The sequence below is a fragment of the Neofelis nebulosa genome, chromosome 7, assembly GCF_028018385.1.
Source record: "Neofelis nebulosa isolate mNeoNeb1 chromosome 7, mNeoNeb1.pri, whole genome shotgun sequence".
Taxonomy (NCBI): Eukaryota; Metazoa; Chordata; class Mammalia; order Carnivora; family Felidae; genus Neofelis; species Neofelis nebulosa.
The window spans coordinates 145,596,482-145,624,042 of NC_080788.1; the positions used below are offsets into that span (position 1 = coordinate 145,596,482).

The following is a 27,561-nucleotide window of genomic DNA, read 5'->3' on the forward strand; positions in this document are numbered from 1 at the left end:
GATGAACAACTTTGTAGACGAGTCTTTTGTCTCGGGATAGATTGCTAGAGGCTGTGGTAAACTTTGCCAAACGGCTCTTCAGAAAGCCTAAACTCATTGACAGTACACGTTTGTCAACATTTTTGGTGGCTACTTTTTCTGTACCCACTTTTTTAAAAATTTATTTTTGAGAGAGAGAGAGACAGACAGACAGACAGACAGGGTGTGAGCAGGGGAGGGGCAGAGAGAGAGAGCGAGACACAGAATCCGAAGCAGCTCCAGGCCCCGAGCTGTCAGCACAGAGCCCGACGTGGGGCTCGAACTCACGAACCGTGAAATCATGACCTGAGCCGAAGTCAGATGCCCAACCGACTGAGCCCCCCCAGGCGGCCCTTCTGTACCCATTTCTTACATCCTGCTCTGCTAGACTTTTGGAAAGAGTCCTGTGTTCGTTCTCTTCTTCCTAACTCTGCTCTTCATAAGGAAGTTCTTGTAACGTGTGTACTTTCAGAGATGCGTCTTCAGCTGGCAGTTCGGTAGTTGACGTTTCCGTGGTCCATGGAGACGCGGTGAGGATGCCGGGAATGTTCTGTCATGGGATAAGCCCACCACGACCCTGGATTTTTTTAAATGGTGGTACATCACTGTTAGACTGTGGCTGAAGGGCGTTTCCTTCTTGGAGTACCTGGCGGTGACACATTAGTGCCGTCTTGCTTCTGTGACGTTATTGGTGGAATAATGTTAAAAGAGGAATAGGGGTCCCTGAGCATAAAACATTTTCACTATGAAATTAATTGGTCTCTGAACTGTTTTGTCTCTCTTTGTTTTAAGGCTTCTGTGTGGTGATACTACATTGGTGTTAAATGACGAGTTAGTTAAATCGATAGCATTGAAGAAAAGGATTTGTATTTTTCTAGAGAAGACTGATTCTGAATCCAGGATACGTGTAGATCAGGGGCATGAGAAAAAAAATAAACTGAGTACACAAATTCAGTTGCTAGTGTAGACAGTGTTTACTTTAGTAGCATTTGGTTAGGATCTAACTTCCTTCTTGGGAATCAGGAAAGGGACATAGAACAGGCATTGGGTGGTCTCAGGTTACTGCACACTGATACAGCCAGTTCTGAGGTCAGCTTGAAATACGTGAATCGTGGTGTGTGTGGACTGGCCTGTCCTCAGGGACAGTTTGTGCCCTTAGGGAATCGAGCCCCGTTGGGGAGAGAGGAGCAAGAGGGGAGCGGGAGGGATGCCTTCCAGAGGCCCGAGCTGCAAGAGTAGCTTTCCAGCCTGCTGGCTGCCCTCCTCGTCAGTGCGGACTGCTGGGTGATGGGGAATAGAGCGCGTGCTGCTCCCTTTCTAGAGCTTTCCGTGACTTGGCCACCTGACTTGTTACTGTATGCATTGTAACTTAGCTTTTGTGTGCCAGACACACAGTGGTCTCAACGAGGGCCTCGGTCTCACAGGGGACACAGAAGAGGACAGCTGTTCCAGTGGACACCAGCTATGTAAGATGTGCCCTTTCTAATGCTCGTAGAAACCTGGACACAAGGAAGGCATTATTCTCCATTTTTCAGCAGGAGTCAGTGACACTGTGTTCATCACTCGGGAGCAAGGTGGCTAAGATGGGATTCAGACCCAGCATGGGATTTAGTCTCAGGTGTGAGCTCAGATCCTGACCAGTGTCGTGCTTGAATGCAAGTCACTTAACCACTCCTTTTTTTTTTTTTTTTATATTAAATGTTTATGTATTTTTGAGAAAGAATGCAAGTGGGGAAGGAGCAGAGAGAGAAGGGGACAGAGGATCCGAAACAGATTCTGCACTGCCAGCACAGAGCCTGACACGGGGCTCAAACTCCCGAACCGCGAGATCATGACCTCAGCCATCTGAGCCACCCAGGTGTCCCTTAACCCCTCTTTTCAAACAGAGAGTAGAATTTCTGATAAGGTTGTTTTGTGTATTTTAGGACACACATATTGTAAAGTGCTTTAGCTCAGATACTGGCATATAGTAGTAAGAGTTAATAAGATCTTACTGACCCCAAAGTCACTAATAATAATTACTACCAATAATAATTTACAAAGCCATTTTTCTTTGCCCAACAGCACTGTGTCTTTTCTTTCCTTCCATCCTCTCTCTCTCTCTTTCTTTCTTTCTTTCTTTCTTTCTTTCTTTCTTTCTTTCTTTCTTTCTTTTTCATTCATTCATTCACTCCTTCCTTCCTTCTAAGATTTTTTTACTTTTAAGTAATAGCGACACTCAGCATGGGGCTTCAACTCACAAACCCCGAGATCAAGAGTTGCAGGCTCCCCTGGCTGAGTCAGTCAGGTGCCCTGCAGTGGGGCTTTATGCAGACCATGAATAAGAGTCTGAGCTGAGACCCAGTACACCCCCACTGTGTCAGGAGTATTGAGCAAGGGGGGACCACTCACCTGGGTTGGGAGAGTTAGAGCGGACTTTCCAGAGGTGGTCATCCTTGGGCTGTCTTGCAGGACTAATGGGAGTTAGCTGGTGGGAAAGGATAGTGAGGGACCTGCAATGAGAAGGAAATGGTAAGAGGAAAGACGTGGGCAAGTAAAAATGCTCAGCCAGTTACGCGTCTGGCTCTTAGTTTCGGCACAGGTCATGATCTCTCGTGGTTTGTGGGATTGAGCCCTGTGTTGGTCTCTGGGCTAACAGCCTGGAGCCTGCTCGGGATCCTCTCTCCCTCTCTCTCTGACCCTCCCTGGTCGTTTGTGTGCACGTGCTCTCTCTCAAAATAAGTAAGCTTAAAAAAAAAAAAAAAAGGTTAGAAGGGCTGGCCAGATCGTATAGGGCCTTGAAACTCCATGGTTTATCCTAAAGACAATAAAGAAGCTGTAGGAGGATTTGTTTTGAAAGTAAACTTTTTTTTTTTTTTTTTTTTTTTACTGTTTCTTTATTTTTGAGAGAAAGAGCATGAGCAGGGGAGGGACAGAGAGAGAGAGAGGGAGACACAGAATCTGAAGCAGGCTCCAGGCTCTGAGCTGTCAGCACAGAGCCCCAAGCAGGGTTTGAACTCAGGAACCGTGAGATCATGACCTGAGCCAAAATCGGGTGCTTAACTGACTGAGCCACCCGGGTGCCCCATAACTTAGTCTCTTTTGATGTTGACTTTAATCACTGGGCTGAGGTAGTATTTGTCAGGTGTCTCCACTGTCAAGTTAATCACTCTCCCACCCCCTTCCATAATGTCCTCTTTTGAGGAAGACACGGTATATTCCATACTTATGGAATGGAGACTTATGATCTGTCTGTGTGGAAGGATTTTACGTTATTTTATTTTTTTTATGTTGTATTTATCTTTGAGAGCGAGAGAACACAAGCGGGAGCTGGGGAGGGACAGAGAGAGGGGAACAGAAGATCAGAAGCGGGCTCTGTGCCAACAGCAGCAAACCCTTTTGAGGGGCTTGAACCCACGGACTGTGAGATCATGACCTGAGCTGATGTCTGGATGCTCAACCAACTGAGCCACCCAGGGGCCCCTCTGTGGAAGGATTTTAAACATCAGAAGTGATTTGATGGGAACTGTGATTCAGAAACATTGCTCTAGCCAGAATGGAGAGTCTGAATTTGAGGGTCTTAGTCTGCAGCTCCGAAGACAAGTTGAGAAAAGGTGACAACCTCAACTTCCGGCAGTAGCAGTGGGGCTGGAGAGAGTGAGTTGAGAAAATTTGAGGAGGTGTAATTGAGGGGCCCAGTGGGCTGGGGAGAGGGGACTGGCAGGAGATGGGGGAGGAGGGGTCTGATAGGACTTGCAGGGACCCAGCTGGGGTTGGTAAGGTCATCAGGGGCACATACTGTCATCACGGTTTGTCAACTGGTGATGTTAATTTTCATCACCTGGCGGAGGTGGGGCTTGTCAGGCTTCTCATCACATGTAGGGGCACTTGGATGAAGTTTGAGTTTTTAAGGGATTTATAATGTTTCTGTGTTTACTGTAGATTTTAATTCCAGAGAGCTGGTGACAAAAGAATTTTGCATTTATTTATCCCAGCTTAAACTTTTAGCATTTAAAAAAGAAGAGCCTGGGGACGCCTGGGTGGCTCAGTCAGGTTAAGCGACCAACTTCGGCTCAGGTCATGATTTCACGGTTCGGTTCGTGAGTTTGAGCCCTGCCTTGGGCTCTGTGTTGACAGCTCAGAGCCTGGAGCCTGCTTGGGATTCTCTCTCTCTGCCTCTCCCCTGCTCGTGCTCTGTCTCTCAAAAAATAAATCTTAAAAAAAATTTTTTTTTAAATAAATAAAACATTAAAAAAAAGAGCCTGGAGGAGAGAGCCAAGGAAGTATATAATTTGATTGTAGGAATATACAAGTATTTAGATACCAAAATTGTTTCTAACTTTGTTTTATAGAGGACAAACTGTTGTCAGTTTTTAAATGTTAAGGTAATTAATAGGATAATACTGTGAGGTGAAAAAAATGTACTTTAGCTTTTGATCTGTCTTTATACTTCTGATAATTTATGGTGTCTCTAAAATCTAGGCAGTATATGTATATAATGGTTAACACAATGGGCCCTGGAATCTCCTCCTTGTGGGTGAGATCTTGGACAAGTTACTTCAACTCTCTATGCCTTAATTTTCTACTATGTAAAATGGGGATAGTGATAGTACCTGCCTCATAGGGTTGTTAAGAAGATTAAATGAGCTAATAACGTGTAAAAGTACATAGCACCTGGTACATCATAAGTGAGTATATATGTTCGTTACAGCAGTCGTAGTAATGGTAAACTCGTATCGCTGTACAGATTGCTTTGCATTTCTTTCTGGCTGCCCAAAATGAGAAAACAAAAGTTTGGATCACAAAATGATTTTTGGTTCCTAACCTAAATTTAACACAGGTTAAACCTACGGATGTATAGTTTCTCGGGATATAGTGAAAGTGTGATGGCCAGTTGGTACATTTAAGAATAAGCATTTACCAAATTTTATTTTATTTTTAAAGTGTTTATTTTGTGAGAGAGAGAGAGAGAGCGAACACACGAGCGAGCAGGGAGAGGGGCGGAGAGAGGGAGAGAGAATCCCAAGCAGGTTCCTCACTGTCCATGCAGAGCCCAAAACGGGGCTCAAACTCATGAACCGTGAGATTATGCCCTGAGTTGAAATCAGGAGTTGGATGCTTAACCAACTGAGCTGCCCAGGCACCCTGAATTTACCAATCAAAAAAAAAATTTTTAATGATATTTTTATTTATTTAATAAATAATTAAATGTTTATTTAATTAAATAATTAAAAATTAAATAATTTAAAAAAAATTTTTTGTAATGTTTATTTTTGAGAGAGAATGAGAGAATGAGCAGGGGAGGGGCAGAGAGAGAGAGGAAGACACAGAATCCAAAGCGGGCTCCAGGCTCTGAGCTGTCAGCACAGAGTCTGATGTGGGGCTTGAACCCATGAACCGTGAGATCATGACCTGAGCCAAAGTCAGATGCTCAAGCAACTGAGCCACCCAGGCACCCCTTGTATTCCTTTATTATTTTATTGATTCCTACCGATGAATAATAATCTATCCTATTCTGGGTTTGTTTGTTTTTGTTTGTTTGTTTATTTATTTATTTGTAGTCTCTATATCCAACATGGGGTTCAAACCCCAAAGATCGAGAGTCGCATGCTCCTTGGGCTGAGCCAGCCGGGTGCCCCTAGAGCATTGCCTTTTTAACAGTTGCTCCTAGTACCAAGAGGATAATGCATATATTGTGTCCTACAAAAACAGTCCTTTTGCCTTAATTCACAGATTTGGGCAGAATATTGTTTATAATGTTTTTATCCTTAATTTCTAATGGATTTAGAATTCTGTCCACTTTTGTGATTGCTAAAATTATTTGTACCTTTCTAATTCTGCTGATATTAGTCTATTATATCCGCTTTTTCTAGACACCAGCCTTGGTTTTTGTTAATCCTCTCTTTATAGCCTGGTTTTCTATTTCATTAATTTCTGCTCTCTGCTGTCTTCCTTTCCTTGGATTTATTTTATTGTTCTTTTCATGTTCTTAAGTTGGATGCTTAGCAAAGTAATTCTTAGCCTCTATAATTGATTATAAGCATTTCACACTGTAAACTTTTTTGGTAAGTTAACCTCTTCCGTTGGTTCCCATAAGTTTATAGTGTTCTGTTACTCAGTTTTAAGTGACTTTAATTTTTTTTGTCAAGATTTCTTCCTTGACCCAGGATTATGTTAAGAGTATTTTATCTTTTCTGAATATATGAAGATTTTTGATTTATCTTTTAATTACTGACTTTTTTTAATTTAATTTTTTAGTTTTAAAAATTTACATCCAAATTAGTTAGCATATAGTGAAACAATGATTCAGGAGTAGATTCCTTACTTCTCCTTACCCACTTAGCCCCTCCCCCCCCCACAACTCCTCCTGTAACCCTCAGTTTGTTCTCCATATTTATGAGTCTCTTCTGTTTTGTCTCCCTCCCTGTTTTTATATTATTTTTGTTTCCCTTCCCTTATGTTCATTGGTTTTGTCTCTTAAAGTCCTCATGAGTGAAGTCCTATGATTTTTGTCTTTCTCTGACTAATTTCACTTAGCATAATACCCTCCAGTTCCATCCACATAGTTGCAGATGGCAAGATTTCATTCTTTTTGATTGCCGAGTAATACTCCGTGGTGTATATATATCCCACATCTTCTTTATCCATTCATCCATAGGTGGACATTTGGGCTCTTTCCAGACTTTGGCTATTGTCGATAGGGCTGCTATAAACATGGGGGTGCATGTGTCCCTTCGAAACAGCACACCTGTATCCCGTGGATAAATGCCTAGTAGTGCCATTGCTGGGTCGTAGGGTAGTTCTATTTTTAGTTTTTTGAGGAACCTCCATGCTGTTCTCCAGAGTGGCTGCACCAGCTTGCATTCCCATAATTATTGACTTTTAATTGCATTGTGGTTTACACAGTGTAGTCTATATTCTACCTATTCTTTGAAATGTGTTTAGAGTAGCCTTAAGCCATAAAGGCCTTGTACATGGTCATTTTTAAATTTGCCTGAGAAGACTTTATGCTTTAATTTTTAGATGCAGCTTCGAAGTATGTCCAATAAATAAAAATTGTTCACTTGGTTAGGTCTTAGGTATCTTTTAATTTTTGTTTGGACTGTCAACAGATGTATTAATCTCTCAGTATGATGATGTATTTGTCAACTTCCCATTTGTCCATCAACTTTTACCATGTTTATTTTGATGCTTCTTCATTAGGACCATATAAAATTACAATTGTGTCATTTAACTTTCCTTTGTCCTACTCTTAAGTTTTATTTTGTTAAGGTGTCTTTCATTTTTCTTTTTTGTACTGGTTTAGAAGTTTATATACACTAACTTTTAGTAATTATTCTTGAAATTTTACTGTACGCACTTAATTACTAAAACATCTAAAGTTGGGGTGCCTGGGTGGCTCAGTCACTTAAACGTCCGACTCTCGATTTCGGCTTGGGTCACAGTCTTTTTTTTTCTTTTTTCCCAATTTTTAAAAATGTTTATTTATTTGAGAGAGAGAGAAAGAGCATGAGCATCGTAGAGGCAGAGAGAGAAGGTGGCTCCAGGCTCTGAGTGGTCAGCACAGAGCCTGATGCAGGGCTCAAACTTACGAACCACGAGATCATGATCTGAACTGAAGTCAGATGCTTAACCGACTGAGCCACCCAGGTGCCCCTCAGGTCACAGTCTTAACAGGGTTCATTAGCGTGGAGCCAGTTTGGGATTCTCCCTCTCCCTTTGCCCCTCTCCTGCTTACACACACACTCTTTCTCTCTCAAAATGAATAAATAAAGTTAAAAATCTAAAGTTAATCTTTCATCTTTAGAATGGTTCAGCTTTGATTCACTACCCCCTCAGTTATGTGGTGTTAATCTCCAGAATTTTAGTTCTGTTCTTTTGCAAAAGCCCCTAAATTGGACATTATTTTTATTTTTTATAGGCATTGTTTACAAAAATCTTGTTTACTTACCATTTCTTCTTTGAATATCAACCTTCCTTTCAGGATTTTTTTTTTTCCCCCTGAGCAAAAGGTAAAAATGTCCCAAAGTTGTTGTGTATGTGAGAACATTTGTAGTTTGCCCATATTTCTGAGAGTTTTGCAAGATATGTTCTTAAGATTGCCTCTTAGCACTTGAAAGATATTCCACTCTATCTGGCTTTTGGTGTTTTGGGGAATTTACTGTCAGTCTGTCATTTTATTTGTAGGTGATCTTTTTCTCTCAGACTTTTAAAATTCATATCAACCTTTACTAAAGATTTTTTTTTTTTTTTAGGTATAATTGACGCACGATGAAATGCATAGATCTTAAGTGTTAAGTGAGATTTGACTGTTGTATGTTCCTACGTATCTAACACGTCAGACAAAGGGAAGAACATTTCCATTGGCACACCTAGTTCTCCTGGACCCTTTGCCAGTTACCACCCTCCTCTACCGTCTACTCTCATTTCTGCCACCGCGTAATGGATTTTACTCTTCGTATTAATATGGATTTCATATGAATACACTTACACAGCATACGTTCTTTAGTGTCTGGGTTATTTTTGTTTTATTTTGTTTTGTATTTTTTTTTGCTCTTCATTTTGTTTCTAATTCACGTGGTTGCTTATATCAGCAGCTTGTCCCTTTTTATTTCTGTGTGTAGCATTCCTTTGTGCGATTGTGCCTCTATTCCGCACCTGTTGATGGACACCTGGGTTGTTGCTAGTTTTTGGCTGTTATGAAATAACATTCTTTTTGTGGGTAAATATTTCTCTTGAGTAAATATATAGGAATTGAATTGCTAGCTAATAAGGTAGTTTAAAGCCCAATTTTGTAAGAAATTGTTTCAGAAAATTTTTAAAATTTCCCTTTTTGTCTCTGGAATACTTTTAATTTTATTAATTTTACCATAATGGGACTCAGGTCTGGTTTTCTTTTTATTCATCCTGCTCGGTAGACATGCTTCCTGTGTCCGTGGATTCGTGTCTTTCATCATATCTATAACATTATTAGGTTTTATTGCTTCAAATATTACCCCCTGATATCTGTTCTTTTTTTGGGGACCTTGATTAGACATAGGCTAATCTTTTTCCATCCTCCACAACTCTTAACCTGTCTTTCATACTTATGTTTTTATCTCTGTGTTGTATTATAAATAATATTTTAGATTTTATAGCTCTTCAACTTCATCTTCCCTGTTACTTTATTTATTCATTGAGTTTTTTGTTTGGATGATTTTTCTTTTTTTAAAGTACTAGCTGGTTCTTTTTTAAATCTTGTAATTTTTTAATGCTTTCTTACTTTTTAAGTTTATTCATTTATTTTGAGAGAGACAGAGACAGTTTGAGTGGGGGAGGGGCAGAGAGAGAAGGGCAGAGAGGATTCCACTTAGGCTCTTCACTGCCGGCGCAGAGCCCGATGTGGGGGCTCGAACTCATGAAAACTTGAGGTCGTGACCTGAGCCAAAAGCAAGTATCAGACGCTTAACCAGCTGAGCCACCCAGGTGCCCCTTTTGATGGTGTTTTGTTGCTTACTCATTCCAACTTCTGTTTCTTAAACATTTCATATGTATTTATAATTCTGTATTTGTTAATTACAGTATCTACAAACTCTCACTAATAGTACTTTTTTTTGTTGTTGTTTTTTGAGTATTTGTCATCTTTGAATGTGAGATCATCTTGGTTGATCCTATTGTGGCAATCTGAGAGCTTAATCCTCCAGGAAAGTTAGCTTTCCTCCCACTTCTGCTAGGCCAAGGAGTGTAAAAAGGGGATAGTCTTGGTTTATAGTTATAGGGGTTTGGTTTTGTTTTGTTTTGTTTTGTTTTGTTAGAGAGAGAGAGAGAGAGAGAGAGCGAGAGAGCACATGTGCAAGCAGGGAAGGGGCAGAGTGAGAGAGAAACCCAAGCAGGCTTCATGCTCAGTGTGGAACCTGATGTGGGGCTCGATCTCAGGACAGTGAGATCATGACCTGAGCCAGAATCAAGAGTTGGACACTTAACTGACTTGAGCCACCCAGGCGCTCCTAGTTACAGGTTTTTAAAGTTGTTTCTTTATTGCCCACTTATTTTTTAACTGAAACTGAGTGTGATACTGCTTTCTTTACTTTATTTCCATTATAACGGATGTCCCTGTTGAGTCCAGAGTTCTTGAATTCTGAAGATACATTTAGTTTAGTTTTTGTAACTAATCTGTGCAGGTTTTCCCATTTTTAGGGAAAGAGAAACATAAGAGCTAAAATTGTCATTATGAAATGATTCTTCACAGAATTTACATGAATTTCCTTAATGTTTTTCTTTAAAAGAAAACATGATTGCAGATGCAGTACTGGGATGCATTTTTATGATAAAAAATCCAAACAGTAAGGAAATATATGGAGCCAAACACAAATCCCATTTTTCCTCCCAATCCAGTGCCTCACCTCTTCCCTTGAGTTAGCCACTATTTAAATTTGCAAGGTGGTTTGTTGTACCTACAGTTTGTATTTTTACTTTTTAATTCATTTATTGGCAAAGAAATACATATGCTAAAAGCAACTAAACAAGAATTCTCACTTGTTTTTTTATAATAGCTTTATTGAGATCTAATTCACAAAAAAATGTACAGTTCACTTGTTTAAAATATACAATTCAGTGGTTTTCAGTATTTTCACAGAATTGTGCAACATCACTGCAGTCCATTTTAGACCGTTCTCATCCCACAAAGAAACCCCGTCATTCCCCATTTCTCCCAAGTATCGTACACCTTCTGGCAGTCATTGATCTGTAGAGTTGCTATTTGGGACATTTCGTATGAGTGGAATTATACAGTATGTGGGGTTTTTGTGACTAGCTGCTCTCACCTAGCATAATGTTTTCAGGTTTCATCCATACTGAGCATGGATTAGTACTACATTCTTTTTTATGGCACCATAATATTCCATCATATAGATATACTATGCAGTTGACCCTTGAACAGCATGGGTTTGAACACACACCCACTTATATGAGGATTTTTTTTTTTTTTACAATACTGTAAATATTTCTCCTTAGGAGTTTCTTAATGATAATTTCTTTCTCTCGCTTACATTATTGTCAGAATACAGTGTGTGTGTGTGTGTGTGTGTGTGTGTGTGTGTGTGTGTGTGTGTATAATACACACAACATACAAACTATGTGTTAATTGACTGTTTAGATTATCAGTAAGACTTCCAGTCAATAGGGGGCTACAAGTAGTTACGTTTGGAGGGAGTCAAAAGTTATACCCAAATTTTTGCATGGGAGATTAGCACCCCTAACCCCCCTTGTTTTTCAAGAGTCAAATATGTGCCCGTTCATTGGTCGATGGACATTTGGATCATTATCACCTTTTGGCTGTTGTGAACAATGGTGCTCTGAACATTGGTATATGAGTTTTGTTTTGTTTTGTTTTGTTTTGTTTTGTTTTGTTTTGTTTGAGACAGAGAGAGACAGAGCATGAACAGGGGAGGGACAGAGAGAGGGGGAGACACAGAATCTGAAGCTGTCAGCACAGAGCCCGACGCAGGGCTCAAACTCACAGAGTGTGAGATCATGACCTGAGCTGAAGTCGGATGCTCAACCGACTGAGCCACTCAGGCGCCCCATTATATGAGTTTTCATGTGGGTATATGTTTTCATTTCTCTGGGCCGTATACCTAGGAATGGCATTGCTAGGTTATATGCTAACCGTATTTAACCCTTAGAAGCACTGCTAGACTGTCTCTCAAAGTGGCTGTACCATGCAGTTTTATATTCCCATCATTCTAGACAAATAATCCATTTTACAAATGGGTGAAAGACTTGGATGGATATTTCTCCAAGGATTATACACACGTGACCAGTAAGTATATCAAGCATACTCCATATCATTAGTCATCAGAGAAATGCAGATCAAAACTACAATGAGACCCTACTTCATACTCCCTGGCTAGAATCAGAAAGTCCAATAATAACAAGTGTTAGAGAAGATGAGCAGGAATTGGAACCCTAGTACTCCTGGGAGAATGTAAAATATAAATGTAAATTGATGGCTCTGGTCTCAAGCAGTTAACAAATGCAGTAAGCCTTAGGGAATGAGAACTAATTCAGTTTCGGGGCAGAACAGAAAATATGCCAAGAGTATTTCCCCCTTAGTGTGAGACAAGATGATTTCCAGTTGGAACATCAGCACTGTGTTAGGTAACATCATATCACACAGTGAAGACTTTTTAAAAAGCCATTTCACAAAATGTTGCACAATTTTCGACATAAAAACTCAGAAAATATTTGCCTCCCGACCACCCAGATTTGCAGAAAGCAATGAAGCATTACATATAACTAACCAAAGCAAGATCACACTCTTAGAGTGGCTGTTACCTGATTTTTAAATATTTTTATCATGCAGATTTTATACTTTAAATGTATATACCGCTCATAACATGTAGCGTCGTGTTTATATTTTTAATATTTACATTGTGGTATTATATATTTAACTTTTTATAATCACTTTTTATAATCAAAATTATTGATATCTGTATATCTGATGAATTTTATATTCTGTATTTAGTTCCTTTGACTGCATCTAACTATGACTTAGCCAATTCCTGTTGATAGACCTTTAAAATTTTCCTATATTTCAGAACCATAATCAAGCCTGTGGTAACAGTCCATATCAGAGTTCTCCAGACAACCAAACCAGTAGGGGAATGTGTGTGTATGTGTAAGAAATCTTCACCAAAGTTTATGTACATAATGAAGCAACATGCTGATGCTTTCTATTCTTAATTCTTTGAAAACAAATTCTGATTAGGACCCAATAGGTTAACTTCAATAGGTCTGACCTGCAGTTTTGAAAAACATTGTTACTATATATATTATACCTAGGTATGGATTGCTGTGTTGCAGGGTATCCACACTTCTATTTTATCACACACTGCCAGTTTTCTCTCTAAAGGGGTTGTACAAATGGACATTTTCACTACTAGTGTGAATTCTCTTTTTTCTTCCCCTTCACGGGCATTTGTAATTTCAGTTACCTTCTACTTTCAGTCAGGTCTGGGCTTCTTATTTTTTCTTTTTTAGAGAGAGTGTGCGAGTGGAGGTTGCGGGGGGGGGGGGGGTGGAGAGAGAGAGAATGAATGAATGAATGAGTGAGTGAGTGAGTGAGTGAATATATGTATATATATCTTAAGCAGGCTCCATGCCCATTGTGGAGCCCAACACAGGACTCAGTCCCACAACCCTGAGATTGTGACCTGAGCCAGAATCAAGAGTCAGAGCCTTAACTGATTGAGCCACCCACATGTCCAAGTCTGGGTTTATTTTGTAAGGTTTATAAAACTTGGCAATCAACTTTAAACAGAGAGCAGCTTCAGAGTTAGCACCGTTAGCAGACATCAGTGTCTATCCAGAAATTAATGACATTGCTTTGTTTTCATCATATTTATTTCTTTAGTTTAGACTCAGCAGAATGGATTAGTTTTTGGTGTACATATTTGTGAGTGTTAAGACGAGCATAGTTTCACATCACCACCACCATAGTTGGGATACAAAACAGTTTAATCTCTTGAGAAAATTACCTTGGACAGTTCTTAGCCTTCCTCCTACTTCTAACCCCTGGAACAATGATCTTTTTCCATAGTTTTGCCTTTCCAGAATGTTATATAAATGGAATCATATTATATGTAACCTTTGGAGACCTGATTCTTTCACTGAATATGATGAATTGGAGATAAGGCCATATATCAGTAGTTTATTTTTTATTGCTGTTCAGTATTCCGCGTGTGGATGCTCCACAGTTTATCCATTTACTTTTTGAAGAACATTTGGGTCCCCTCCCCCACCTTGCTAGTTTTTACCAGTTGTGAATAAAGCTGCTGTAAATACTGTATACAAGCTTTATTGTGAACATATGTCAATTCTGTAGGGTATGTACCTAAGAATGTGATTGATTGTTGGGTCAGTAATTTTTTAAATATCATTGCATCTTTATAAAAACTGCAAAACTCTTCCTGACTGGCTTTGTCATTTTATTTTGCATTTACACTAGCTCTGTATGAGAGTTTCAGATATTCCATTCTAGTCAGTGCTTGGTATTGTCCATTTCTTTTATTTTAGACATTCTAATAGAGTATGTGTTAATTTCTCATTGTGGCTTTAATTTGCATTTTCCTAATGGCTAATGATCTCGAGCATTTTTTCATGTGCTTACATACCATCTGTATATTTTCCACTGGTGAAGTAGTTGTTCAGATTTTTTGCCCATTGTTTAGAAAGTGGGTTATTTTCTCACTGCGTTTTTGAAGTTCTTTATACATTTTGGATACAAGTTCTTTGTCAGATATGTGATTTGTAAATGTTTTCTCACAGTCTACAGTGTCTCTTACAGTTTCTTTTGTAGAGCAGAAGTTTCAAGGTTTTGATTAAGCTCAATTTACCATTTTTTAAACTTTTATAGATTGCACTTCTGGTGTCATATCTAAGACCTCTTTTCCTGAACCAAGTTCGTGAAGATTTTCTCATTTCTTTCCTAAAAAATTTATCATGTTAGGTTTTACTTTTATATATGAGATCCATTTTGAATAAAATTCTTCTAAGGTGTGAGGAATAGGTTGAGGTTCACTTTTTTTTTTCTCTAATGTTTGTTTGTTTTGAGAGAGATAGAGACAGTACAAGCAGGGGAGGTGCAGAGAGAGGGCAAGAGAGAATCCTAAGCAGGCTCTGCGCTGTCAGCACAGAGCTCTATGCGGGGCTCCATCTCAGGAACCATGAGATCATGACCTCAGCCAAAAGTTGGACACTTAACCAACCGACTGAGCCACCCAGGCATTCCCAGATTCACTTTTTTTTTTTTTTTTTTTTGTGCATATGGAGATCCAGTTGTGAAAAATCCTCTTTGTTGAAAGGGTATTGAATTGAATCCTTTCTCCATCGAATTGCTTTTTTGCACCTCTGTTACAAATCAATTGACCATATTTATATGAGTCTATTTCTGGTCTGCCTTCTGTTCATTGATCTGTGTACCCGTGTTTTGCCAATACCACACTGTCTTGATTACTATTCCTTTATACATGAAGACTTAATAGTGAGTGGTGTGAATCTTCCAACTTTGAACTGGTTGTTCTGGCCTCATTTGACTTCCCTTTTTAATCTGTCCTTTTGTTTTATATTAATATGGACTCACAGGTTGTTATTTTATTGCTGTCATTTATTTATTTTTGCTTACATTGTTTTTAGATTTGGCCAGGGAGGAGGCAGATCCCATCATTCTTTGAACACTTTTTTTTTTTATTTTTTTTTTTCCAATGTTTTTTATTTATTTTTGGGACAGAGAGAGACAGAGCATGAACGGGGGAGGGGCAGAGAGAGAGAGGGAGACACAGAATCGGAAACAGGCTCCAGGCTCCGAGCCATCAGCCCAGAGCCTGACGCGGGGCTCGAACTCACGGACCGCGAGATCGTGACCTGGCTGCAGTCGGACGCTTAACCGACTGTGCCACCCAGGCGCCCCTCTTTGAACACTTTTTTACCTCCTGGCATAACAAGATATTTCAGGGTCCTCTTGTAGATTTCCTGTCATAGTCCTGGAATCGACCATTTCTCCAAGGAGACCTGGTTTCTTTTATTGGAGAATGGTGTTTAGAATCGAGATCTGGGAGCTAGGTGTGCTCATGTCCTCATTATTGCTGGACTGTCATTGCATCGGTGCTCTCTCAGGGGACATTGAAAACTGTGAGCTTGTACTATTACGCATCAAACCTGTCCAGCACTACAGAATTCTTTCTAGCCCTTCCTTTAACTCTTTCACTCAGCATAATTGAGATTCATTTATGTATATTTAAATAGTTCTTTTTTTAAAAAAGAAAAATTGCTGAGAAAAATTACTCCATTGAGTGGCTATACCACAATTTTAGTTATGAAATTACCAGATCCCCTCCCCCCCAAAGTGATGGCACCATTTTACATTCTGACCAACAGTACATGAAAGTTCTAGTTTCTCCACATTATTGCCAAACCTTTGTATTGTTAGTCTTTTTAAAGGTATGTTTTCGTATCTTGAATCGTTTTAATTAGCCTTTCTTCGTTACCAACAATAGCCAAACTATGGAAAAAGCCCAGATGTCCATCCACTGATGAATGGATAAAGAAGGTGGTGTGTGTGTGTGTGTGTGTGTGTGTGTGTGTGTAATGGAATATTGCTCAGCCCTCAAAAATAATGAAGTCTTGCCATTTGCAATGATGTGGGTGGAGCTAGACTGTACTATGCTAATAAGCAAAATAAATCAGTCAGAGAAATAACCATATGATTTCACTCACCTGGAATTTAAGAAACAAAACAGATGAACATATGAGAAGGGGAAAAGAAAAGAGAGAGCTAAATAAACCATAAGAGACTCTTAGAGAACAAACTGAGGATTGATGGAGGGACGTGGGTGGGGGATGGGTTAGTTAGATGGGTGATGGGTATTAAGGAGGGCACCTGTTATGAGTACTGGGGGTTGTATGTAAGTGATGAATCACTGAATTCTACTCCTGAAACCAATATTGCCCTGTATGTTAATTAACAAATTTAAATAAAATTTTGAAAAAAAAATAATTTGCCTTTCTCTAATGACTACTGATTTTTAATAGCTTTACATTCCGTGTGCTTATTTGCTATCCTTATACCTTCTTTGGAGGCATGTTTATTCAAATCTTTTGCCCATTTTTTTTCAAATATATGAAATTTTTTGTCAAATTGGTTTCCATACAATGCCCAGTGCTCATCCAAAAGATGCCCTCTTCAGTACCCATCACCCACCCTTCCCTCCCTCCCACCCCCCATCAGCCCTCAGTTTGTTCTCATTTTTTAAGAGTCTCTTATGCTTTGGCTCTCTCCCACTCTAACCTCTCTTTTTTTTTTCCCCTCTCCCCTCCCCCATGGGTTCCTGTTAAGTTTCTCAGGATCCACATAAGAGTGAAAGCATATGATATTTGTCTTTCTCTGTATTATTTTGCCCATTTTTTAACAATATGATTATTTCTTTGTGTTGAGTTCTGAGGGTTCTTTATAGATTCTGGATACAAGGCCTTATCAGATATGTGATTTGTAATTATTTTCTCAGTCTTTGGCTTGGCTTTTTGTTTCCTTAAATGGGTCATTTGATGAGTAGAAGTTCTTACTTTGGATAAAGTCCAATTTATGAATCTTTTCCTTTATGGATTGTGCTTTTGGCATTGTATCTAGGAACTTTTTCAACCTAAGTTCAAAAGATTTTTTCATGTTTTCTTCTAGTAGTTTTATAACTTCTGGCTTCACGTTTAGTTCTGTCATCAGTTTTCAGTTAATTTTTGTATATTTGTATATGTAAGGTATGGATACATTTGATTTTTTTTAGATGTTTATTTTGAGAGAGAGAGAGAAAGAAAAGGGGAGGAGAAGAGAGAGAGAGAGGGAAAGAACCCCAAGCGGGCTCTGCGCTGTCAACGCAGAGCCCGACAAAGATCCCACCAACTGTGAGATCACGACCTGAGCTAAAATCAGGAGTCGGATGGATGCTTGACCAACTGAGCCACCCAGGCGCCCCTGTTTTGTTTTCTTTTGTTTTTAATATGAATATCCACTTGTTCCAGCATCGTTTGTTGAACAGATTCTTTTTCTCCATTGAATTTTGCCTTTGCACGTTTGTGGAAGGAAAATTAGTTGGTCCTATATGTGCGGTTCTGTTTTTGGACTCCTGTTATGTTAATTTATTTCCCTGTGTGCCAGGACCACACACTGTCTTAATTACTGAATCTTTATAATTAGTTTGATTCAGGTGGATTTTCCAGTTTGTTCCTTTTTTTTTTTTTTTAATGTTTGTTTATATTTTGAGAGAGAGAGGATAGCACAAGTGGGGAAGGGGCAGAGAGGGAGGGAGACACAGAATCCAAAGCAGGCTCCAGGCCCTGAGCTGTCAGCACAGAGCCCGATGTGGCTCAAACTCACAAACCGTGAGATCGTGACCTGAGCTGAAGTCAAGAGCCAGACACTTAACTGATTGAGCCACCCAAGTACCCCTGAAAGAGATATTCTTTAATTTTGATTTTTATTAACTATTTTTATTTTTACCTTTTTTTAAAACTATCAATCTCATTTCCTACAACTTCGCTAAAACTCATTTTTTGAGTAACTTTTTGTAGATTCTGTAGATTGTCTACACAAATGATCATCTGTGAATAAAACCATTTTAATTCTGCTTTTCCAATGCGGATTCCTTTTATTTCTGTTTTGACTTCTGATTTTTATTTAAAATACAGCAAGATTGGGGCGCCTGGGTGGCTCGGTCGGTTAAGCGTCTGACTTCGGCTCAGGTCACCATCTCACGGTTCGTGAGTTCAAGCCCCGCGTCAGGCTCTGTGCTGACGGCTCAGAGCCTGGAGCCTGTTTCAGATTCTGTGTCTCCCTCTCTCTCTGACCCTCCCCCGTTCATGCTCTGTCTCTCTCTGTCTCAAAAATAAATAAACGTTAAAAAAAATTTTTTTTTAATAAAAATAAATAAATAAAATACAGCAAGACTGTATTCCATGTGGGGTCCTCATCTTTGTTGATTGTATTTCATTTTTAGATTATGTGTAGCAGTAACACTGAGCTATATACATATAAAAAGGTGTCCTCAGGGGCCAAGGGGAGCATCTCTTTTCTCCTTTTCCTGTCTCTGTATCCTTCACACGCTGTTCCCACTTTGCCTGATTTCCAGTGTCCACTCTGGTTCTTTCCCTCCCACCACCCTGTCATTTTTCTTTCAAGTAACTGCCCCATAGGTTTTACCGAAAGTATAGGAATTCTTTCTTTATAAAACCTAGAACACATTGACAGATAAAATTAAGTAGAAGATTAGATACCTGGCAGTGTCATAAAGACAAGAATTCTTAAACCAGGCTTTATGAATTTTCTAAAAGTGTGTTTATATTGGTGTGTGTGTTTCTATTTCATTGGGATTTTTTTCTAGAGAGCGGAGTCCATAACTTTCATATCCTTAGAGGAATTTATTTAAGCAAACAAACAAAAAGGTAAGAATAATACCTTTAGAATGAATGAGTTTGGGCCTACCCAGTGCAAGGGTTAGTGAGATTAGTAAGCCTCTGTGTCTTGAGTCCTCTGTATCTTTTGAAGATAACATTTTATTTTATTCTCCTTTTTTTGAAGATAACATTTTAAATGTCTCTGTTGTAGTGTATAACCGTTGTTTGTGGTTAATCCATTTATACATGTCAGCTCAGCACCTGGCACTTGTAAACCTTTGGTCTTCTATTTTGTATCATAGAGTTTTAAGAATTTGAATGCACTTTAGTTTGCTTTCAGATTAAGTATTTTTAATGCTTATTTTTTAATAAAGTAGTTAAAAGAATCTTTGGATTCCTGTTGTCAAGTCCCTAAAAAGTTACTGTGGCAGAGAAGGATAAGGGTATTCAAAGCACACGGGAAGAATACGGATATCCTGGGTACCCCGTGTCTGACGGCCGGGCATCCTGGTGTGTAGCAGTTTAACCACTGGGCACTGTAGCCATGCAGTCCTGTCTCTGCCTCCTTCTACCAAATGACCTGTTGAGTTTCCTCACCGAGCAAATGAGAGTAGTAAACCTGTTTGTTAAATCAGTAAAAGACTTAGAAGTGGACGTGTTTGGGCAGACTCAGAGCCCCCCTCACGCTGTGACGGTAAGGGTGCAGGTTTCCTTGGGGCAGGTCTCACTAAAGGGTGGGCGATGTCATGATGTTCCGAGGATTAAAAGATCAGAATGGTGCTGTTAATCATCACTTGTTATGTCTGTTAAATTATAATAATTTTCTTTTTTATTTCTACCAAGCCAAACTAGCGAGACGCAGTCAAGAACGAGACAATCTTGGCATGCTGGTCTGGTCACCTAATCAGAATCTATCAGAAGCAAAACGTAAGTTTTAGAACACTTTCATTTTTCACCTTTCTTCTTTAAAGCAAAGTTGTTTTTTTGTTCTTTGTTGTTTTTAAATGTTTATTTTTGAGAGCACACAAGCGGGGGAGGGGCAGAGAGAGGGGGAGAGAGGAGCCAAAGCGGGCTCTGCAATGACACCAGCCAGCCCAATGTGGGGCCTGAACTCGCAGAACCATGAGATTAGGACCTGAGCTAAAGTCGGATGCTCAACTGACTGAGCCACCCAGGTGCCCCGGACAGTGTGCATTTCTTTACTGTGGCCTGTCATAAGGACTTAAATATTTTTTTTTTCTTCTTAATGTTTATTTATTTTGAGAGAGAGTGTGAGCAGGGGAGAGGCAGACTGAGAGAGAGAGAGAGAGAGAGAGAGAGAGATGGTGAGAGGGAATCCCAAGCAGGCTCTGGTCAGCACAGAGCTGTCAGCCCCAATGTGGGGCTCAATCTTACAAACTGTGAGATCATGACCTGAGTTGAAATCAAGAGTCGGACGCTTAACAGACTGAGTCACCCAGGAGCCCCAGGGCTTAAAATTCTTAACCAGTGGTTTCATAATTTACTTTATCCAAAATGCTGTACAGGCTAATACTGGAGTAACTAGGAGGAAAGGCTCAGAGTGGAAAGGAAATTATAACGTGGTGTATAACTCCCCCAGCTGGGAATTTACAGATCCGTACATTTCTAATTGGAGGGGTTACAAAGGGCAAAAATATGTTATTGGAAACAGGCTTTATACTGTAAGACTTCAACTTAACTAGAAGAACTTGTGAATTGACTCTTTGTTTTATGAGCTTAAAGTTGTATTGGGATGAATACACTGAGCTACTTTGGATTTTATTGGGGAGCATTGGGGTCCTATAGTTACTAGTAATATTAAGTGTATATTCAAAGTTTGCTTTTTCAGCTTTTCTGTTGCCTCTGCTCAAATAATATCAGCAAAAATAATTTTGTATCAGACATTGCCATAAGTCTCTGGCAGTTTCAAATTTTTTCTTTTCTTTAAAAAAATTTTTTTTTTTTTAATGTTTATTTGTTTTTGAGAGAGCAAGGGAGAGCACAAGCTGGAGAGAGGCAGAGAGAGACGGGGACAAAGGATCCGAAGCGGGCTCTGTGCTGGCAGCAGAAAGCCTGACACGGGGCTTAAAGTCATGAACCGAACTGTGAGATCATGACCTGAGCTGAAGTCGGACACTCACCCGACTGAGCCACCCAGGCGACCCCAAAGTTTTTATTTTCTTCATAACTTAAGTGGAAGAAAAACTAAATCCCCTTTTGGAGAATTTTTCAGTGGGGGTTCATAGGTAGAATTTATGGGGATTTGTAAACTTGGAAATCACATGCAAAGTTTTTTGGTATGTGTTAATTTTTCTGGAGAAAAAGGACATTGGATTTTCAAAGGGGTCTTTGACAAGAGTCAGTTAAGAATCAGTCCTCTGAAATGGGGTTGGACTTGGAAAGTCACCAGTGCTAAATGTTATCAGGAAACTGTTAAATTGTGAGTGAAGGCTCAAATTCTTAGGCTTTGATCAGGATTTCCCGAAGTGTGTTTTCCAGTATTAAAATAAGTGTTGATAGGTTTCCACTGCCAAACGAGTGTGAGAGATGATACATATTCAATAATCTCTTCTTGTGTATTCAGTATCCGTGTCAGCATAGTCAGGGTGCAGAGAGCTCATATGGTAGAGAAACATGTTTAATTTTGACCAAGAAGGATCTTTTTTTTTTTTTTTTTTTTCCTTTCCCTTTCTTTTTCTTTTCTTTTGTATAGTACCCTCCATGGAACACGGGAAGTTCAAGTACTCTTAGTAATGGTGAATTTAACAGTAATAAAATAATCTCAGTCTGATCTGATTTTAAGAGTATCTTAATTTTGCCTCTATCAGGCTGCTGCTTAATGAGTTTATAATGAAGAACAGAATAGCAGAAGGAAGGGTATTGGCATTTCTGATGTCTTTGCTGTGCTGGGGAGGACGTTTTAAGTATTTCCTGTTTGTTTATTTCCTCTTTGAGCCCTTGCGTTAACTTAAAAAGCAATCAGTTCCATTTTTGAACATGTTCTTTTTAACAGAAAGCTGAAATCTTCCTGTAATTTTTAAAGCTTTGTTTTCTTGAACTCTGCTACAGAAATCTTCCAGATGAGTCTTTTGGATGTTCCGGCCATCCCACCTCCTTTACCCTCCTAGTCCAAGTTCAATCTGCCTCGTCACTTTGGGTTTTTTCTAGACGATTGGCTCTTTGGGTGTCTCCGTCTCTTGGACTCCCAGACGTTACAGTTGGTCACAGTGTCCATTTGAAATGTTGGTGCCCAGAACTGAATATCCAGAATCATGAGCATTTGTTGAGTCTTTGTGCCAAGCACTGCATTAAATGCATTCACACTTCACAATAACTCGAGGACATTTTTGTCCCCGTTTTACAGTTGGCGTTCCACAAGTCAAAGAGGTTTGGGAAACTGACACAGTAAGAGGTTGAGCATTATCTAGGTTTGCTGACGTCATGAACCCTGGTTCATGCTCTGAGTGCCTCTCTCAGGGAGAGCTCGTTAAGTCTCGGTGTTCTGTATTTCGGCCACTGTCCTTTTGTTACTTCAGTTCACCATTGATCAGTGCCTTTTGCTCATGTATTACCTGTTGACATCTGTGGAGTCAGAATTTAATTTTTATATTTTCTCATTCTTTCTAGACCTAGAAGAAAAGATAAGAATATGAAGTTAGTAGATTTTTATTTTTTTCTTTTTTTAAAATTTTTTTAATGTTTATTTATTTTTGAGAGAGAGAGACACACAGAGTGTGACTGGGAGAGGGGCAGAGAGAGAGGAAGACACAGAATCCAAAGCAGGCTCCAGGCTCTGAGCTGTCAGCACAGAGCCCGATGCAGAGCTCGAACTCACAAACCACGAGATCATGACCTGAGCCAGTCAGATGCATAACCGCCTGAGCCACCCAGTTGCCCCAAAGTTAGTAGATTTTTAAACAATGCTGTTGCCTAAAATAAATTTGTGGTTTTAATGTAAGCCTTTAAAATGACTTTTAAAACCAGTATACAAGTTAACATTCACGTATTGTTGAAAGTTCAGAAGACACAGAAACTTACAAAGAAGGAACTGTTCACACAGTATTTCATTACCCAGAGATAAGTGTTGTTAAATGCTCTGGGATTTTTTCCAGTCCTCTTTGTTTCCTCTTCTGTCCTATAAGGGATATGATGGTGTTTCTCCATGTGTGGGTTTGTCTGTGTCTCTGTATTTGCCCGAATATTGACCGGAGCTTTTCCCACACTGTGAGATAACCATGTGCTATTCTGTCATCACATGGATATGGAAGTGTATCTACCCTTCTATTGAAAGTGTATTGTTTCAGATTTGTTGCCTGTTGTAAAAGAAAGCTGTAGTAAAATACTGAATCCTAGAGCTTTGTCCTCTTTTGTTTTTTGTTTGTTTTTATTGCGTTTCTAGTATTTTCTTAAGATAGAGCTCTAGGAATGGAATGTGGGTTAATGGGAACTTGCCAAACTGCTCAAGTGTGAGGATGTGAACATGACGTGGCATCTTGATGTGAGTTAGGTTCCTCTTAGTAGGCTCCCATTTGTGGAGCTTTGGGAATCATCTAGTTCTTGGCTAGTCATCTAATCATAGGCCTTAAAATGTGATTGAAGTGTGATTGCAGACACGTATACATAATTTTTTCCGTTTGCACACCTATCATTCCCCCCAACTCCCTTCTCCACAGTATAGTGTCACAATAGAAGTTTTTTCTACTTTCCTTTCTTCTTTATTTTCAAAGACTGTGAAAGTCTTGGCTGTCCAACATTGATTCTGACTCTGTAGATAGGAGATTTGGAACATATATAGATGGCTAGCAGGTGTCCCTCATCTAAGGATGTCTGCAGATCCCTGGTTTTTCTTGTGTTTTCTTTCTTCTCAAGTGGCTGTTTAGGTAGAGCTGTGCCTCTTAGGGGTACCACAAGTTTACAAAAGTATTTTGTGGTTATTAAAATAAATGCTGTTGTCAAAATCTCACACAATACAGAATGTATAATGTAGACACTTAACGCCCTCTCATAGTCACTGTGTATAATATATATACTTTTCCTAATATTTTTATACATATTAATTAATATATAAATTTTTTATCACAAAGTATGAGTTCAACAATTTGTTCTTGACGGTATATCTGGGACTCTGTTCTATCTCAACACATTTACTATTGCCTAGTTTTTAAAGAACAGGTATGGGTATCCCATAATTTGATCTTCCTAAAAAACTGAAGTATGGGGGCGCCTGGGTGGCGCAGTCGGTTAAGCGTCCGACTTCAGCCAGGTCACCATCTCGCGGCCCGTGAGTTCGAGCCCCGCGTCAGGCTCTGGGCTGATGGCTCGGAGCCTGGAGCCTGTTTCCGATTCTGTGTCTCCCTCTCTCTCTGCCCCTCCCCCGTTCATGCTCTGTCTCTCTCTGTCCCAAAAATAAATAAAAAATGTTGAAAAAAAAAAACTGAAGTATGGTTGATACACAGCGTTGTACTAGTTTTCAGGTGGACAACATGGTGATGCGACAACCCTGTACGCTCTGCTCACGAGTGTAGCTGCCACCTGTCACCATGTGGCGGTGTTACAGTGCCACACTTGCACTGGCCCTTTCATTGCTGTGACTTCCTCATTCCATAAGTGGATGTTTGTAGTATTTCAGTTCTTCTTTCTTTTTAAAACTTACTTATCTTTTTAAGTTTTTGGCGCTCATCACCGCAAGTGCACTGCTTGATCCCCGTCACCTAGTTGACCCGTGCCCCCACTCCTGCCCTCTGGTAACTGTCAGTGTGTTCTCTAGAGTAAAGAGTCTGTTGCTTGGTTTTTAAGCTTTTTAAAAAAGCTGTAGGGAATGTTCTTATTTCTTCAGGATAAATCCCTAGAAGTAGAGTTCCTAGGCTAAGGGGCAAATGCATTATTTCTTGTTATTTCTTTATATTCTTTTCATTTTCAAAAATGTATGTAGTGTTTAGAGCAGTTTTAGGTTCACATCCAAATTGATCAGAAAGTACAGAGATTTGGGGTGCCTGGGTGGCTCAGTCGGTTAAGTGTCCGACTCTTGATTTTGGCTCAAGTCATGATCTCACGGTTCGTGGGATTGAGCCCCATGTCGGGCCCTGCGCTGACAGCCCAGAGCTTACTTGGGATTCTCCCTCTCCCTCGCTCTCTGCCCCTCCCCCATGTATATTCTCTCTCTCTCTCTCTCTCTCTCTCTCTCTCTCTCTCTCAAAATAAGTAAATAAACTTTGAAAAGAGAAGAAAGCACCAAGCTTTCCCAAATACTTCTGCCCCCACAGTGCACACCACCCCCCGCCATCCCCTACCAGAGCGGTGCACTTGTCGTAATCGGTGAACCTACGCTCATAACATCGTTGTCACCCAAAGTTCATAGTTCACATCAGGATCCACTCTTGGTGTTGTGCGTTCTGTAGGTTTCGGCACACGTTATCGTGACACGTATTCACTATTGTAATATCGTACTAAATCCTTTCCCTGCCCTAAAAATTCTCTGTGCTCTGCCTATGCGTCCCCTCCCAACCCCCTAACTCTTGGCAACTACTGACCTTTTTACCGTCTCCATAACTTTGCCTCTCTCAGAATGTCAGAGAGTTGGGGTCCTATAATGTGGAGTCTTTTCAGAGTGGCTGTTTTGACTTAGTAGTAGTACGCATTTAAGTTTCCTCCATGTCTTTTCCTGGCTCGTAGCTCATTGCTTTGTAGCGCTGAACAGCATTCCCCTGTCTGGACGGCCTGCGGTGTGTTTACGCGTTCACCTGCTGAAGGACGTCTTGGTGGCTTCCGAGTTCGGGCCGTTATGAAGGAAGCTGCTGTAAACACGTATGTGCAGGTGTTGGCGTGGACGTAAGTTTTCGGCTCCTCGGGGTGAGCGCAAAGGAGCAGGATCGCTGGATTGTTAAAGAATGCGTTTACTTTTGTAAGAAATTGCAAGACTGTCTTCTGGAGTGGCTGTGCCGTTTTGCATTTTTGAATGAGAGTTCCTTGTAAGTATTTGGTGGTGTCGGTGTTTTGGATTTTAGCCACTCTAAATAATATGCGTACAGTTCATGTTCTTTTAAACTAAAAAGCAATAGGTACGTACAAGATAAAATACGTTCTGGGTGTCTGTTAGTCCTGACACGCTTTTTTTTTTTAATGGTCATATAACAATAATTATTAATAAATTTTTTTAAAGAAAAAAATTAAGAGGAGCCTACATGGCTCAGTTGGTTAAATGTCTGGCTCTTGATTTTGGCTCAGGTCATGGTCTCAAGGTTCGTGAGTTTGAGCCCCACCTCTTCCAACGAAGAGCCTGCTCAGGATTCTCTCTCTCTCTCCCCTCACCCTCTGCCCCTCCCCTGCTTGTACACTCTCTTTCTCTCAAAATAAGTAAAACATTAAAAAGAATGAAAGAAAAAATTAATATACCCAGTACTGGAGATGTCTTAGAAAACAGGAACACTCCTATAATGTGAAAAAAAAATCTATAAATTTAAAAAGTACATACCATCTGACCTACCAACCCCACTTCAGTGATGTTCACTACAACACTGTTTAGAAATGCTTAACTATGAAACGCCTGTATTATATGACCTTGTTCTATCTGGAACAGATCTCCCTATCGGCTTTGCTCCCTGGTCACCATTGTGAGGTACATGGTTGCCCCCCTCTGCTCCCATCTGTGAGCACCCTACCCACCCCATTTCAGGCTGCCCTCCCTTGGTCTGCACCCTGGATGCCCGCCCCGCTTGCCCCAACCTAATGGCTTTAGGGCAGCCTTCTGTCTGGGGGCCGCCACTGTGGGTGCAGTACATGAGACCTTTATATTGCCCTCTTGTCCCTGCCCTGACACGTACACCCAGCCAGGGCCTGGACTTTGTGTGGCAGAGCAGCTGAAAGTTAGCAAAACCAAGTGGACATGTTGGTAACGAGAAATCTCAAAACTTTTTTTTTTTTTTTTACTATCTAGTCTTGTTTTCTTTGAAATGTATACAGTTAGGCCAGACCTTATTCCCAGTCTGGTTCACTTTACTGTGTTAATGAAAAACAAACAAAAGTTTGCCAAAGCAAGTGCAGTCAAATGTAATACAAAACGGTGGCCTGAGAGCACAGTTTAGAAGGCAGTTTTAGGAGAGAGGATAGGTTAGGAAAGGGGATGATCAGAGCATGACTTTTGTTGTTTGACTCTCTTTAAGGTAGGGCTTGGCTGTAGGAGGTGAATTGGAGCCAGAGGGCAAGCCAGCGTACAACTGTGCCCACTGTGGGTCGCTTCCTGAAGAAGCAGATTTCCTAGACTCAGCGGCACTTGCCTTGGGCGTAGAAATTTGCAGGGTAACGTTGGCTATTGGGAATCAGGAAAACAGATGGTGCCGCTCATTTATGCATCGCCTACTTTATGGGTTATGTATAATCAGTGCTTTTGCAGTTATTTAAGTGTTTGATTGCGTTTTGCTTTTATTTTATAAAAATGAGGAGAAACTGGTACCGTGGTAAGCACAAATCTCCATGTTAAAATTGACATAGATGGAAATCATTAGCTAATGCCAGAGACCATCAAGCTGGATGTGATTTTTGAAGCTAGTTGACTATTGACTATAAAGAAAAAAATTAACACCTACACCGTGCTAGACAGACAGAATTTAAGGATGTGTCGAAAAGCAAAGTCAAATTAGAGATTTT

General features: G+C 40.0%; 1 protein-coding gene across 7 annotated transcripts in view; it reads left to right on the forward strand.

The window, feature by feature from the left end:
• The window catches only part of RCOR1 (REST corepressor 1), a 128,488-nt gene that overhangs the window by 60,164 nt on the left and 40,763 nt on the right, over positions 1-27,561 (forward strand). For 6 of the 7 annotated variants that reach the window (XR_009264829.1, XM_058740336.1, XM_058740338.1 and 3 more), the window contains exon 3: positions 19,762-19,845. The exons of the other annotated variant lie outside the window; for it this stretch is intronic. Coding sequence is in view for 5 of the 6 variants with exons in the window: in XM_058740336.1 (XP_058596319.1) it covers positions 19,762-19,845 (84 nt within the window). In the remaining variant the exon portion in view is untranslated. The remainder of the gene's footprint in view (positions 1-19,761; positions 19,846-27,561) is intronic. 7 annotated transcript variants of the gene reach the window in all.